The sequence below is a fragment of the Lepidothrix coronata genome, unplaced genomic scaffold, assembly GCF_001604755.1.
Source record: "Lepidothrix coronata isolate B3197 unplaced genomic scaffold, Lepidothrix_coronata-1.0 Scaffold11, whole genome shotgun sequence".
NCBI lineage: Eukaryota > Metazoa > Chordata > Aves > Passeriformes > Pipridae > Lepidothrix > Lepidothrix coronata.
Genome location: NW_016690191.1, coordinates 5,691,616 through 5,708,202, shown reverse-complemented (window position 1 = coordinate 5,708,202; position 16,587 = coordinate 5,691,616). Strand labels below are relative to the sequence as shown.

General features: G+C 41.7%; 1 protein-coding gene across 1 annotated transcript in view; it reads right to left on the bottom strand.

Annotated features, from left to right (window-relative positions):
• Positions 1-15,147, bottom strand: part of ABHD17C (abhydrolase domain containing 17C) — a 28,927-nt gene extending 13,780 nt beyond the window's left edge. The window contains exon 1 of the mRNA XM_017805156.1: positions 14,136-15,147. Coding sequence (XP_017660645.1) covers positions 14,136-14,668 — 533 coding nt within the window. The 5' untranslated portion in view covers positions 14,669-15,147. The remainder of the gene's footprint in view (positions 1-14,135) is intronic.
• Between the last annotated feature and the right edge of the window lie 1,440 nt (positions 15,148-16,587).

The window sequence follows — 16,587 nt, the reverse complement described above, 5'->3', positions numbered from 1 at the left end:
AGTTTTCTTTCAATATATCAGGCAGTAACTTCTGAAAACACTTATCACTGTGTAAGCACACAATGAAACAGGACTAACCCTAAAACTGTAATCAAACTGCAAAGCTCACCTAAAATGTCACACCTGCAGGTTTGCACAGCTGGTTAGCCACACACACTGCAACTAATAAAAAAGGTATTCCTGACCTAAGGATCTTAAACCAGCAGTATATATGTAAATTCTGCTGAAGGCAGTTAGTTGTCTGGATTCTCTAGAAGAATTAAATGGTTTGTTAAACTGGGATTAATCCTTTTGGGACGAACATTTGGAAGGTTAGATGAAAAAAATTCAAAGCACACCACTCAAAAAGTTTGATATCTATAGATCTCGGCCCTTCAACTACTCAGGTAACTAGTCCCACCACTGTTTTAACTTAACTAACTACTTAACATTTTCTTTTGTGGGGGAAGTTTCTGTTTTGTGGTTTTTCTGATTTTGTTGTTGGGTTTTTTTTCCCCATTCTTGCCTTGCTTTTGCATCCTCTTTCATCTGTTTATTATCATTTTATTAATGCTTCAGTCTCTAAGTAAAAGCTATTTAATCTACAGGTTTTACAAAGAACTTCACATTTTCAAAGATTAACAACATTAAATGACTTTTTGCTACGATTCTTTGATACAGCTTACAAGCCATTAAATGTGAAATATGCAGCACTGGTGTAGCATTTTCCTTACATCACTTACAGACAATTGCAACTCTATCTAAAACACAAGCTGGTAAAATATTCAAGTGTTATCACCATAGTGCTAAGAGGGGAGAACAAAGAAAAAGTTGAACCGTCTAAACAAACAGCAGGTGCTTGTATCCAAAATCCTATTACAGCTGACATTTTCACACTGTTCTTCAAAGATCCCTGTGAGTCTGAATGCAGTGTCTCCCACAGAGCACCAGAACCAGAGCCCCAGAGGATTACACGGAAGCTGGAATGGATAAGGCCTTGCAAGTATGTGAGCAGACAAGCTGGATGCAGCATTTCTTCCCATCCAGAAGCATTAGTACAGCTCTGGCAGTAATTTGAGAGTCTCTGACAAAAGGGATGAGAGGGCAGGCAGGCAGGATGGAGAACAGGAATGGCAGAGAGGTCCTGATACAAAAGTGGTCGATGCCAATGAACTGGTCTAATGTTCCTAAAAGGCACCAACAGTAGATGAATCCATCTGTCCCCAGAATGAGTATTTTAGCAGCCAGCATTGTATGAAGATGACTCAGCTGGCACTTGGATTTCTTTCTCCTTTTATACTTACATTAATATGCTCAAATGCTGTAGAAGAACAAAGTTATTAAGTAGGAATGAGCTTCTCTCAAAGAAATGCAATATCTTATAAACACTGAAGGGCTCCATGCACAAGCCAAGCAAAGAAGTACAATGGCCTGTGTTATCCAGGAGACCATATATCCCACTTGGATAATACTCTTCAATTCTCTGGAAACACTTCACGTTTCTTTGAGTTACTCTAACCATTTCTAAAGACTTGAAGAAAGGCAGTACTTTCTTTTGATTTAGAAATCAAAACAACAGAGGCCTTTCCTCTGCACTGACACGTCTTATGAATCACAAACAGGAAGAAATCCTACTTGGATAAGTGACACTGTAACCTCTATTTTTCTCCCATCCCCAGGTAAGTGGAAAAAACACACACCAATTTACTTTACTTGTAACAAACTGAGCTTTGTTACACTGAGTCTGTATACATTTAAGCATCTGCTTTCAAAAGTGGCAAAAGCAGCCTCACAGAGAAACACAACCCTCCTGATAAGTCTCCTCTGCCTCTCTCAATTATCCATTTTCAGACAGATTCATTAAATATTCTAACAAATACCAAGAGCGATAACTGCCAAATGGAAGACAGTCATTTCATGAAAGCAATCTGTTACTAGAAAAGATTCATCCAGCATCTTTCCAGAGACAAGAAAACCTCAGTGTTCTGTCTTTCTCTGTGCCATTTTTATATCAGCACTTGACTTTTAAATCAGACTCATCAATTCCTTTCATCCTGAAGTTCTTCCATTCCTGTCACTCAAAGATGGGCTGACTTGACTCTACCAGGATTAGAGACCTGTTGGTCCACGAAATCTATACTTTATCAAGCAAATATTAAAGCCTGCACTGTTTCACCCTTCATTTCCTCTTGCACATTTTTCTTTAATGAACTTTTAGCACAATCAATGTTCAACCCCCAGTAACAGTCAATATAAACCTAAGATGATTAAAAAAATATATAGCAATCACCAGGATTAACAGCACCAGATGTTCTAGAACAGCAGACCACAGATAACTAGTTCAGAGCTTAAAAATCAAATTTCCTAGCCACAGCCTTTATCATCACAGACCTAGGGGCTAAATCCCTCCTCCCAGTAAAAACTACTTAGAATTGTGAACAATAAAATTTATCACAGAGCCAAAGTTTCTTCTGTGTACTTCTGTTTGGTTGAAGTGCACATAAAACCTGCCCTGTGCTAAGAATCTGAAAAGACAGCACAAAAAAGTAATTTACTACAGAAACATATATCTGCATTTAATTACATGCAAAAAAATTAGCATCACTAAACTTTACTTGTCTTAAAGCATCAAATGTTATTCTAAAAAAAGGGAACAGTACTTCTGTACATTCAGGAAGGTACTAACTTTTTCATAACCTTCCTAAAATCACATCAGAAAATTCAATCTTGAAACCAGGTCATATATACTTATTCAGCTTATCCAGCTGCCTTATCTGGGATCATCCGAGTGTCTACAGAGTAAAAGACATTTTGCTCAGATTGTGCAAATCAAGAGGTTTTAACAATGGTTAAACAGAACATTTGCATACTGTGTTTTCTGCCAACATACCTAGTTAACAGGGCCAATTGCTTTTGTTGGTTTTTTGGTGAAAGATTTCTTGCTAGTCAACTTTTTCCCACCAAAAAAGGATGCTTAACAATTAACAGCTACTCCACAAGAAGCAGAAGTACCTAGCAGTGGATCAAGGACAACTGTTAATGCAATCACTTAAGGTCATTATTTCAGCTGATGCTAAAGGTAGAAACTGACCTGTGGATGCATCTTAGAAATTTAAAAAAATAAAAATGAAAAGCAGCTTCCTGATGTTAATCACTACCCTATTTGCCTCTATTTATGATGCAGTCCTTGTAAAGCACACAGGCTCCCTACTTGATTGCAGTATCACCACAGAACAACTGGTTATGCAGGAAAAAATGTTAACAATTCCAGCCCATGCCTCACCGGCACTTAACTGCCTCCCAGTAAACCAGCACAGCATAAGGAAGTCTTGTACTGTCTGAGTTTCTATTTTTGAAATAACAGATAACGGCACAGTGCTTGGAAAAGAAGTATATTAATGTCTACATTACTATCCAAACTGGCATTTGGCCAGGTAGGTTTTCTGCAGTTCACCATTTCACGACATGGGCACTTTAGTTATAAACTACTGCTGTTTTCTCCCCCAACACACATTTTTCCTATTTATCTCTGCACATAGTTACATTTCACAAATGAATGTATTGTTTCCCTTTCTCCTAATATCATAAAGCTTTCAAGACAGAGACAAAATAGAAATTTTTAAAGAGACTTTTAAAAAGTATTTAAAGAGGAAATCTGGTCAGTTCTAGAGTGAAGAGCAGGAAAGAACATAGTTCACATTAGGCTATGCCCAGAAGTACTGGCCGTAGTGGAAGGAAGAAAACCAGAGTAAAGGATGACAAATGATGCCTGTTAAATCCTCCTCTCCCCCTCAAAATTCCAGTAATTAAATAAGCTAAGTTTAAACTAACATTTGTACCTTTATTTCAAATTAACACACAAATCAATATAATAAAAAAGAATAGAAAATTGCTTTGAAAGCCCAACCAAACAGAAGAATAATTTTTAGTGCAGTTTCTCCTACTACTACATCCAGGTAAGAAACATCCTTAGGTTTTATGTTCCTTATTATGAATATTAAAGTGGAGTTTTGGATGGAAAGAGTAATTTCCTGAAATAATTGGAAGGTGCCAGATCTTATTTTTATCAATACTGTCTGTTCAATGCTCTACACAAAATGATCTACAAGTCTTAGATGAGCTTTGACAGAAGGACATCCAATTTGGAAGGGTGGGATACTTGGCACCAACTTCCTTAATCTCAGGGTAGAAAAGAACTCAATAAATCAAGGAGACTTTACAACCCTCTCTACAAAACTGCAGGAACATGGAGGAATTATGACAACCTTATCTTTCAAGATTGTCATATCATTCCAGATCTATCAATAATTCAGATCCAAATTATATTCAAGTAGATTCTGTCATCTTCATTCTTGGTTAATGCAGATACAAATCAGAACCACTTCTTTTTCTAAAAGACAACTTTGTGCCTGTATTCCTTTACAGACAGTTGTTTCTGCATTATCAGATTGATTTTTAGTACAAATTTCAAAGACAGGATAAAGGACTAATTGTACTGGGTTTATGCACAGTGGGCTTCAGAAGTGAACATCACATTACATGAATAATTAGCACGAGTTCAGGGGAGAGGGCAGAGGGTTTATCAGAGAACGCTGGCAGAGACACAGCAAAACTCAAAACCTTTCAGGGATATTGGTCAGGCTTAAGGTTGAAACCCCACTTAATACCTTAAACGACCAAACTGACTCCTGACAGGGTGCTTTTCTTGCATCAGAAAGTGCTGCCTGCAATGCATGCTAACTCCTGGGGTATTTATTAACCAGTCTGAGGCAAAGGTTACATGTGCATAAACCAGAATGCACAAAAATAGTTGAAACACTACCCCACCTCTTCCTACCACTCTGGTACTTGTACAATTTGTTAAACTTGGTAAGATGCTCATACTCAAACTGAAACACTAACATTTTCCATAATATTAACACACATTAAACCCCATGCTTTACCAGGAAAAGACAAGCTTTTTGCAGTAGGGAGCAATAAAAAATTACTATTTAGAAAATGTGTAATGTGCAAGCTGAGGTACATTTCAGTTTTTGGGGAAGGAGGAGATTGACTGGCTCTTGATCAGCTACCTCAAGGTAAAAACTATCCAGTCAACAGCTCCAAAATTAATATTACACAAAAGTAAGTACTTCATTAAAAAAAAAAAAAGGCACTAAAAAGGCACCTAAACATACACAGGTTTTTGTGAGAAATTAATATAAAGAACAAATAGCATGTTGGAGAAGACCTTTGTAAATTTGCCCTGGAGAACATGCTTCAAAAACAAGACCATTTCCTTGAAAGATGCCACTTTCCCCAGCCTGTCATACAGTCAGCATCTCAAATAAATTCATCAGATGTTGGGGAAGACTATACAGAGCTGGGAAAAGGATTAAGTTCTGCACAAACAAACTGGTCCAATGCTTAAGGTAGCAAGTTCACTTCTCAAGATTTCCCTTAAAGTATAGATGGTTCCATAAAACATTTTGGATGCAAAATGCTCAGCAGAAGTCCACTCATTATTACTGTTGGCTTATCTTTTATTTTGCATGTTATTGAGGCTTGCAATTTATTGTGTAGTGCAATAGTTAAGACAACGTGTCTTGTTTAATTTATTATAAAGAGCAATTAAGATTCATGGAATAATGATAAAATAATCTGAATCTTATCTCAGTTTATCTGCACACTGGAAAAAAACCATACAGCTGGTTCCACTTCTTTGCTGATACAGAACACCATTTTTCTAGTTCTATGAGGAGAGTCAAAGCAAAGCTAACTAGAAGTTCACAGAGAGGAGGAAAGTTAGGAAAGATCCCATAATCTGAGCAAAACCCATTCTAAACAACCTTATTAAAAGAGAAACATTTCAAGCCATACTATTTAAAGGGTGCTTTCCTGAGAAATGTGTTGGAAGTTGGTCTCAGAACTTTCAGACTGTTTGGATCCCATTATCCATTACTCCAGTTGTTCATTTGCTGCACACAAAAAGAAATGGCCATGTCATGACAAAAAGTTGAATTTCACCGGTCAAACGTACTGGGATCTTAAGATATGTGGCAGTATCCTGAAAAATAGTAATAATGAAAATAAAGAAAGAATATCTTTGAGCTACTAGCTGGCACTGCATGCCTTGAGAAGGGTTGTTTGCCAGACACTGAGCTATGCAGCTTATTTCGGTTGCATGCCTTGGCTGATAAATAAGGCTCCTGCGAGTCAAAGTTCTCAAAGTAATATTTCTATATGTAAGCAGAATTTTTTAATCAGGCATGGCAACACAAATCTTCCTAAAAGCATAGCCTGAACTGTCTAATCCAACAATCAATTCCAAATCAACAGTTAAAAATGACATTTTCACCTAGAAAGATTTTCAAGAGACTGTACCAATAAATAATGTTACTGTCAGGAAAGCATACATTAAGTTTTTCTAACAAATTTGCAATACAAAATAAAAACCAGAGGCAATACTTTGAGATTACCTCTAATTTAAATTTTTCCCTCTAGACTTTGAGGCAAGTGTACTAACTTAAAACCTCATCTTCCACATCAACATCACTTTTCATTTGTGAACCCGCATGGAATTCCCCTTTTTGAAAGTTGAGAGGTTCCAGATTTATTTAATGACTGTAGGGATTTTCCCCAAAGACATGCATGTGCTCATCAGGAGACATGAAACCAAGGGTGGGAAGGTGGGTGGGCACTGAGCCAGATCCTGCTGTTTAGCCCAATTTTGTGCCTTTGTATTATCTGGTCTCATAGTCAGAAAATCCAACCACAGTGTTTTATGCCAACAGGAGAAGCTTTGTTCTGTAAAGTTAACAGAGTGGTTAAAAAAATATAAAGATATGTATACAGATAATGCCAATATAGTGCTGTCATTGTACAACTGGCCTACGCCTGCACTTTTCTGTGATTGCTTGTGGGCAGCAGAGCTTAGTGTGCAAGCAACAATAACCCATTTTTCTCAAATTAGCCTTTGGAATAAAGAATGCAAAGATGTTCCTCAGACCTTAAGCTGACACTATGCATCATCCATCCATCCCATTCTACATTCTTGGCCTTCAATTAAAAGCATCTTTATTCCTCTGTGTTCATGCAGTGTTTCCTGGGTTTACAATCACACACTTCCCATTGGTCCCAAAACCTGACACACTGAAAAAAACAATGCTAACAAAACACTCGGAGTCAGGAATGAAATTCAGCTTCATCATCAGATGTCAGCTGAGCGTGCAAGACCAATATAAGTCATTCACCTAAAAACTGGGGGGCAGGGCAGTCAAGATGAAGCAGCAGCAAATGGGTCACTGCTTATTCAATTCACCAGTATTTGTCTCCAGCAACCTCAATTATCCACCACAAACTGACTCCTAGAGATACAAGAAGTTTGCCTGTGGCTTGGTTTGGTTTGGATTTTAGCCCATACAAACCCAATTTTGTAGAGTTACACAAAAAAGAACTCTTAATTAACTTCAGACATTGAAGAGCCACTAGCATTCAAAAATTGTAAAAAGATGCACTTTTCCCAGATTCCAGAAAACACAAGGAACCCCTCATCTTGCCCACAGGTAAGTGCCTTCAATTTGTCTCAGGTTCAGTGGCAACTGAAGCTGTCTCCTAATCAACAGGGAAGCATTTCTGACCTTTTCAGGGGCTAGTTGACAAAAGCAAGCCTGTATGTGCACAAGCATGTTAGGTACAACACATTTGTACCTTATTTTATGACTCATTTCAACTGCTTCCAATGCAGCCTTGTAATTGATTTATATTTGTGAGGGAGGGCAGAAAGGAGTGTTAGTTACTCATTCTATTTATTATTAGCTTTAAGAAAAAAAAGGCTATGTTATTTGCTCATTTCCTTTACTAGTGCTGCATAATTTTGAGACTGTTGGCCTTATAGCCAACAGAGAATGCAACTGCAGAACTAATTTCTCAATATTTTGCTTAAAAGCAGTTTTGAGACACAGTTTAAAAGTTACTATCATCACATTGGCCTCTCCACCAGGAACATCATATTAAAAGGAAATAGGAAATTCAGACCTATGTTCCAGTTGGACTCCAAACAGCTAACTGCTTGGCACTATCCCTTCTACTAGTCTATCTCCACATGAGGAAACATCACAGGACCAAAAAAATCCCCAGAAAACTGAAGAGAACCCGTTTTCTTCACTCAATATGGAAACAGAAATATTCATTTGGTTGAATAAGTGTCAGTTTTCCCCACAAAGGCAGTTGCTGGCAGATAACCCACCTTCATAGCTTGAAATGGTCTCCATCTGTCTATACCCACAGGTATCTACAATCCTGGATAGCATTGCTAATTTTTTTCTTTTTGTTCTTTTTACTTATGCTCACAAGTAATGAACAAGTGTAAGTTTAGCCCAGCTCTTAAAAACGCTCCAAGGTAGCAGAGTAATGTAGGGTAAAGGTTGAATTTTGGAGGGATTTTTTGGTTTTGACGTTGTGATGGACTGGAGACTGATCCAGGCTTCAGAGCAAAGCCACTGAGGTTTACACAGTCCAGCTCACACTCTGTCAAGACCAATCTGAACAAATCTAACAGCTACCAGCAACATGCACAGGTCAAACAGCCACAGCATAGCAACCATCAGCTCAGTCTCAAAAGGTGACACTTCTCCACCCCGTGAGAAAGGCAAGCCTTCTCGTGCACTTCATGCAATTTAGTGCTAAAAAGCAGACAGAAACCTTCGGTTACTTCAGCATGCAGGACTTAACAACATGTTCCTCTAGAAATCCTTATGTTCAATGCTCTGATTGTGTTGAGAACCAGGTCCTACAACCCATGTACATCAGGGTAAACCAACATCTCCAGTTCAGGCAGTTGAATTTCAGGACTATCTACACTCAGGATAAGATGTACTGTTAGCCAAAGGCTCCTTGGCAGCTCATTTTTCTTCCCAAATAATACCAGTTGCAAAATGTTCTTGATAGTGAAAAATTTCCTTTTTTTTTTTCTTTTTAAACGAGCTTTGATCTTGCAGTCCTGACAGAAATAGGGAAATATTTAACAAAACTACTTTTACTTCAGTGAAGAGCTAACATAACACCAAAGCTCAGCAAACATTTTGAATAACTTTGAACATCAGAGCACCTGTTTTAAACAGTTGTTGGTATTTGTCCCTGGGACACTCATCATCTGAATTAATCTGTGCTCATTGCATAGACAAGAGGAGAGGATTCTGTGTGCTTCTATTTTTGAATAAAGTTATGTGCAGTTTTTCTTTAAATTTTGACCATAGTAGGTAGAATAAGTTAAGTTTTAGAGAACAGTATCTTTGAACAATCCTTTGGAAACACTGTAACAACATTACTGAAAAACCGGTGGTGGGAAATATCCTATTAAAGTCAGTGACAGAAAAATGTACCAGATGATGGTCCATGAGCAAAGGAAACCCTATTACTCCAGGACTGTTTGTCGTGACTCTGCCAAGCACTGCCTTTAGTCATGTCAGGAATTTAGTTGGTAACCTTTTATCAAAACCTTTAAGTATTCAATCTAAAGAACTCAGATTAGATCATGCACAGAAATACAGTGCTAGTGAAAGAAGATTCTGTGGCAAAGAAAATTAAACTAGAAATTAACTATTTTGATTCATCAAGGTGAAAAAAAAAAACAACACTGAAGCCATTATTCACCTGGAAAGCTGTAACCACTTCATCACATCAGCATGGAGACAAACTAAACTGACACAACCTCAGAAGATTAGTTATTACTCTAGTCTAATCCAATTAAGTGTATTTCCTGATTTTACTCAAATGAATACAATAAGACTTCTCCACCAACTCCTGCAAAGGAGACAGCAATAATCTGCTGATAATCTGCAACACAAATAATAAAATCTCTCTATAACAAAAGGCTTGGTGTGGATTATTTATAACATTAAATTTGGGAAAATAGTTTAAAAAAAAACTATTTAAGCTTTCTAATCTATCTGCTACCCAATGATCAAAAGCCCTTGGATTTTCCTAACCATTTCACAATTCGTGCCGTATTTACCAAGAAGGATAAGGAAAAATGGAAGCGAACCAATGCTCTCCTATGGACTGAAAGACAAATTCAAATGTGCACGTTTTGAGAAGGAAGGATTCAAACATTACAATAACATCCATCACTTATCAAAAGCTTAAAAAAAATACTAGTTTGTATGGTGCACCATGAAAAACACGTTAAGCTGTATTTTGTTAAATGCAATAAAAACTGCTCTTCTAAAGTATTTATTAATTACATTTTCTTCCCCTCCTTTCAGGATACAAAAGATGGACTAACAGGTTCTCCTCTGATACTTTACTCCAGAAGTATGGGGAGTGGGGCAGCAGTGCCTTCTTTCATTTGACTGGGATTTTAAAAGATTTCACCAATCTTCTCCGAATTTTTAGGGAACATACAAATTGATTTGAATATAAATAGTATGCAGTCAACAAAGCAGTACTGGTTTTGTGCTTAAGCACTGTGCCCAAACCCTACGTGTGTATCCTGTTTTTAAGGACTGTACATTGTCTTAATGTAAAAGTGTTAGAAAGTTCAACCTTCCCATGTGGTATTCAGGAAAGGGGGGAGGACGAGGACAATCAAGGCATTCTGTGCAGATGTTATACTAACACAACCAGATATCAGGATAAGAGTCACATCTGAATAAAAAGCAGGAACTTAAAACCACATGGAACATGAGAGAAGACAGAGTCCAATAAACCTTCTCCTCATTCTGGTTCTGGTTTTGACACAAACAGAACAGAAATAAACCAACCTGCCTGAAATAAAACACTTCAAAAAAAATGTCATCTGTAGCAATAAGACAGAAAACTCTTTTTGAGTAACACTGAGATACCAGATGGAAATTTGTTAATCAAGTGGAAAAAAAATATATATAAAAGCCCAAATTAATTACTGATTAATACTTGATATCAGAACAAGAATAACCAATGGTACAGTTACAACCTCTGAAGAAAAAAATTTATAAAGCCTCATTTAAAGGGAATAAAATTGTATGTCAACATCTCTACTGGGCTGGCAGTTCACATTCAGAATGAATAATTAGTAAAATTATCATTTGAGAGTATACTTTATTCATAAGGAGAGATACTAAATTCCATTAAATTAAGGCAAATAAGTTTCCTTTACAAAGACTGAAAAAATGGAGAACAGTTGAGACTGATTTTGCAAAGACAGGCTGATAACTGAAACTGAACAAAAAAACTTGATGATTTTATTTTTTCATCCACTGTTTACAAGATAGTTTTAAAGTCATTCATTATGTAAGGTTTAATTCCTAAATGTGTATGTGATAGAAAGATCCTCATTCCAATACCTTGAAAAAATACAGTCAAAATGTGTAGCCATGTTGGCAAACCCCAGTCAGCTCACCATCATTTCTAAAATTTGACAGCAATCTGCCTTCTCCAAGTGTAGGGTTAATTGCCACCTTACTCGAGGCAACTTTCAAAATACACTGATAAATTAATAGTTGCTAAGTATCAGTGGTACTTCAGAGGTACAATTTAAAAGGAAAAAAAAAAAAGCCAGTCTCAGACTTCCAACATTTTAATGATTCCTTTCTGCTGCCAGGTGGAACGTCTGGTGGATTCAGAAGAGCAACAGCTTCCCACGGAACTTAGCACAGATGACTAAATGCTTTTGATGGCACAGTGAACCTCTATTTTAAGACTTCACTTTTAACTTCACATTACAGTTCACTACCATATGACTAGAGGCCAAACGTTAGGAATTTGCATTAAGAATGAAAGCACACACAAACTCCTGGAGCTACCAATGAACTGCTGCTGCAGGAATGGTATAACATGACATTTTACATCAACAGGCAGACTTGTATTTTTACTGCAGAACATTTCACTTAATTGTGAGCCACTTGGACTTATTAAAAGGACTAAGAAATAATCAGTCCTATAAGGTTCACACTACTCCTTTGAGAATTTGTCAGCAGAAAGACTAAGGTTTCAGCTCATACCTGTTACGAAGACAGTCATCTGTTAAGAGAATCAATTAACTTCCTATTTAAACCTACATTTTACAGTAACCAATTTCTTTACTGGGCACCTAAAATACTGTAATCATACAATTGTTAAGGTTGGAAAAGACCACCAAGATCATCAAGTCCAACCATTAACCCAGCACTACCATGTTCAGCACTAAACCATATCCTCAAGTGCCTTTTGAACACTTCCAGGGGTGGTGATGCCACCATTTCCCTGGGCAGCCAATTCCAATGGCTTTTCGACTCCTAAAAATCTAACCAGTGATAACACAACTACTCTAACAGTACTCTCAAGGTAGCACTAAAATGTGGGATTAACAAACATCACCAAGTAAAAGTTGGCAAATTTCAACCCCTCAATTTCAGGAGGAAAGCAGAGCCTAGACCTTGTATAAACCACAGAAAGGACACTAATATAAAACTATAAACTTGTCCAGTCACGCTTTGGTAGAGGCCAGATCCTCTCCTAACAAGCTGTGCATGTGTTGGCATCATCTACTGGGTGAAGCTTCTTGAAGGACTCCAGGGAAGGAACTCCTTGTTTCTGGATCTACGTAGAACTTAAACACATACTAATTCCTATCAGCACAGAAGAAACACTTCCAGGCAGATGTGAAAGCACTTTTTCAGAGGTGTAGAAGGTTTAAATAAAAAAATATCATCAACTAAACATCAAGTGAAACAGAGAGAAAGCACAGCAACTGAAGGACAAACATTAACCAGGCTTGACTTAGACACAGCACTTTTCCTCCCTTAAACCTTATTTGTATCATCCATATGTGTAGCAGTGGCATTTAATAACTTAGTCTGCATACAGCATATCAAAATTACTTCTTTACATAAAACCATATTATTTATACTCAAGGAAAAAAAATAAATTTGAAAGTCCTGGAAAATGAGCCCAGAATCTGGTTTGCTCACCAAACAGACAGAACATATGCTATAAAAGGGTAACTTCCCCCTACACCTTTCTCCCCCCTGCTCTAGGCCTGACTTGGGCAGAGCAATGTCAAAAGGTGCTTGGACTCCACGACTAACCAATCCCCGGATTCTTGCAAAGCCAATTATCTAAATTGGTAACAACTCCTGTCACTATTTCTGAAGCTGGCACGTATCCCTAAGATAGACATTAAATACGCGTTTCACGCAAGCCAAGTTCGTCCACGCAAGGCCAGAGCCAAGCACTGAAAAAGTTCATCGTTCTTTTCTCTTGGCCTACTGCGACAATTTAAGCTTTTTAAAGCTCTCTCTCTCAGGACATGTTCTGCGAGGTCATACTTTAAGAACCACTTATGCAACAGCAAAAGGAGCTCATGGTTTCTGTGGACAGAAGAAGCAGGAGGCCCAGAGAGGGCAATCAGTTGTAGCTCAGAGCCAGAGGCAGCAGTTCTACTCAGGATTTTCTAGAAGCCAAGGGCTCATTTTTCCACTGGCCAGGCTGCCTTGCCAGGGCCTTCTCGCTGCCTTGCCAGGGCCTTCTCGCTGCCTTGCCAGGGCCTTCTCGCTGCCTTGCCAGGGCCTTCTCGCTGCTGCTCTATCCCTCTGGACACCATATACTTTGGCATCTCCTGGCAGAATCCCCAGCTCCACTTCCAACTGTCAACACTTCTTCCTTCCACCCAGCTACCCTACCCATTGGATAACAGCTGTTTGGTTGCCAAAAGAGAAAGACATCTGTGTCGCACCTGAAACACCAAACACATCGCAGAACACCAGCAGTTTCTTGGTAAGCACTAGCCCAGGCTACGGCCAAATTCAGTCAGAGCTTTGGCTCACCTGGGTTACCTCTAACCTTGGACAGTGGTGGGCAAGTCTTGAGCAAAAGGGTTTGGGCAGCCTGCAAGCTCAAACTACAACCAGTGCAATATGTCCTACTCAAGATGGAGATCTTCCATGGTGAAGCAATGGCTGACACATAATAGAGATGAATAATTCCCTAAATCTAGAAAACATCCAAGGATGAAGGTTTGTCCATCATTTTAGCAAATGAAGCCATCCAGCAAATCACATTGTAGCTGTGGTGAGGATGGAACATGTGGTGAGGCCATCGAAGTAACTCAAACCACCTACAAACCCTTCCCCTCCTCTCAGCAGGTTAACTGTGCAGACACCAGACTTATTAGGATTAAAGGGAGATACAGAAATACCTTGTCCCCAACATCCATTTACCTTGTCCTGAGGGCCTGCCAGGCTGCATCAATGTCTGCATACAGGTTTTTCTCGGAGGGCTTGCCGGTGCTCACCCCGTAGCCGGAGTAGTCATAGGAGAAGACGTTGCAGTTGATGCGGGAGCCAAGGCCGATGTAGAAGCTGCACATCTGGCCCAGGTCCACAGCATTGCCGTGCGAGAAGAGCAGCGTGTACCGGCCGGTGGGGGCACAGCGCACGAACATGCAGCCCAGCCTGTTATCCCGGGCCGTACGGGAGAAGAACACTTCCACGGCATCCAGTTCCCGCTGGGAATACTGCCAGTCCGCCCGCTCGCTCAGGTGCAGACTGCAGGTGCCCGAGCCCGTGGGGGTGCCCGCCCCGGCCGCCGCCCCGGCCTCCTGCTGCTGCTCGGGCTGCAGCACGGTGTAGGTGGGCTCCGGGGGCAGGAAGGCCAGCTTGGCAGCGATGCGGCTGGGGCACGGCGGGCAGCAGAACAGCCAGCACAGCTCGCCCAGAGAGAAACCGTTCATTCTGGGGCCTTGTTCTGGCATCAGAGACGCCGCGGAGGAGAGCTAAACCTATCCTGGAAAAGAAGTCACAAGCACACGGAACCGGCCCCAGAGCCCTCCTCCAAACGCAACCTGCCGCCTTCCCTGCGAGGACACCGGCTGCCCTCCCAGAACGCAAACAATGGCAACCTTGGAGGAACTACAGTTCGGCAGCAGCAGTGCAGCTCTTCAAAGCCTCAAAACTGCTTATACAAACCAAAAAAAAAAAAAAACCCACAACCAACCTCACGCAACACAGATGGACTACAACCAGCCCTTAAAGCCTCCCGCAACTAACGCTACAGCAAGCGCAACTCTCTAGACCCCCCTCACGGAACATGAGCCACACGTACACATTTACAAAATGAATGCCCCGACCCCACGGCTCAGCTCGGCGCTCCAGCACCGGGGCCGACCCCCCGCAGGGAACATGCAGGAACCCGGGAAGCACCTTCCGCACCCCCCGCACACCGCGCGGCTCCGCCCGCTCCGCCCCGGCCCCCGGGACGCCCCGCACGGCAGCGAGGGGCCCCCGCAGCGCCACCGCCCCCGGCCCGGCCCCGGCAGGGAGGAGGAGGAGAAGGAGCCTGAGGAAGATGCGGAGGGTCGAAGGGAAGGGGAAGGCGAGGCGAAGGCTCAGCCGCGCGCGGCGGCGGGCAGGGCCATGCCGGCTGCGGCGCGCAGGCAGGAGCGGGCAGCGGCCATGTCCCGGCTCCCCCTCCGCGCCGCCGCAGCGCTTCCGGGTTACGGGCGCGGAGCGGCGCCGCCGCAGGTGCCGGGGCGGGCGCGGGGCAGCGCCCGGCCGTGCCCGCAGTGCCGCCCCCTGGGCGGGGCGCCGGGAGGTGCGGGAGGTGCGGGCGGCGGGTCCCGCAGCGCCGGCCGGGACACGGGAGGAGCCGCCGGGCCCTTTAAGGGACCCCCCCTCCTCTCCGCCGGCCGCCCACCCTCGCGCGTGCGCGGCGGGGCCGGGGGCGAGGGGCGGGAGGCGCCGGGGCCATTTCGCGCCGCCCGAGGGGGCTCTGAGGGGACGCGCCGGGGTCGCCCCTGAGCTCCCGCACCCTGAGGAGTCCCGGGCGCTGCTCCCCGGCCGGGTCACCCTGAGCGGCCACACCTGGGGCAGCGTCAGCCCTCAGAGCGGGCCAGGGTGTGCCCCGTGCGAGGGGCAACCCCAGGGCCTAGAGCAGCGCTCCTAGAGAATTGTCCACGTGGTGCAGAAATGCCAGTGGAGCTGCCCCTCCGCAGTGCCCAGGGCTCCGCTCCCTGGGTCCCAGGCTCAAAAGGTGTAAAGGATGTGTTAGATCTGGGTGAAACTGGCCAGTGGTTTCAAGAGGTACCACGGAAAACTAAAAGTGGTGCAATGGCAGAAGCCTCATTTCTTTAGAAAATCAGGGTAATAACCCGTATCCCAAATAATTCATTGAATAAATTAGCTAATCACTTTGGACATACGGCAGACCCCATGGATCAGTGGTCATGGTATTGTGTCTGCATTCACCAATGCTAAGGGCAGAACGCAAAAGATTGTGGGCAAATGACACATTTATGTGTCGCATTCTGTTGGTAACATAGCTTATAACAGTAGCCTTAAATTAATTATCGAGCACTCTGTGCTTGATGAAAAAAAAAAAACAACACTTAAAGTAGCCCAAGTGAAAATATGGGAAAGATTACACCTGTGCAGCTCCTCTTACTGTGAAATTCATGTACATCCAAGCAGTGCCCTGACTTGAAGCATGGCATTCATGGTGCTCTCCTAATATGTGTCCATTACCCGACTTGCTACCTATGAGGAACAAAGTTTCAAAAAATCAAGAACTGAGGTCATTTCATTAGTGACAAGCCTGAGATGAACTTCTCTTGCAGTGCTAATATTTGCCAACTCTAGGAAAAGTCTGTTCAAAACCTACAAAAGGGTTGGTCAT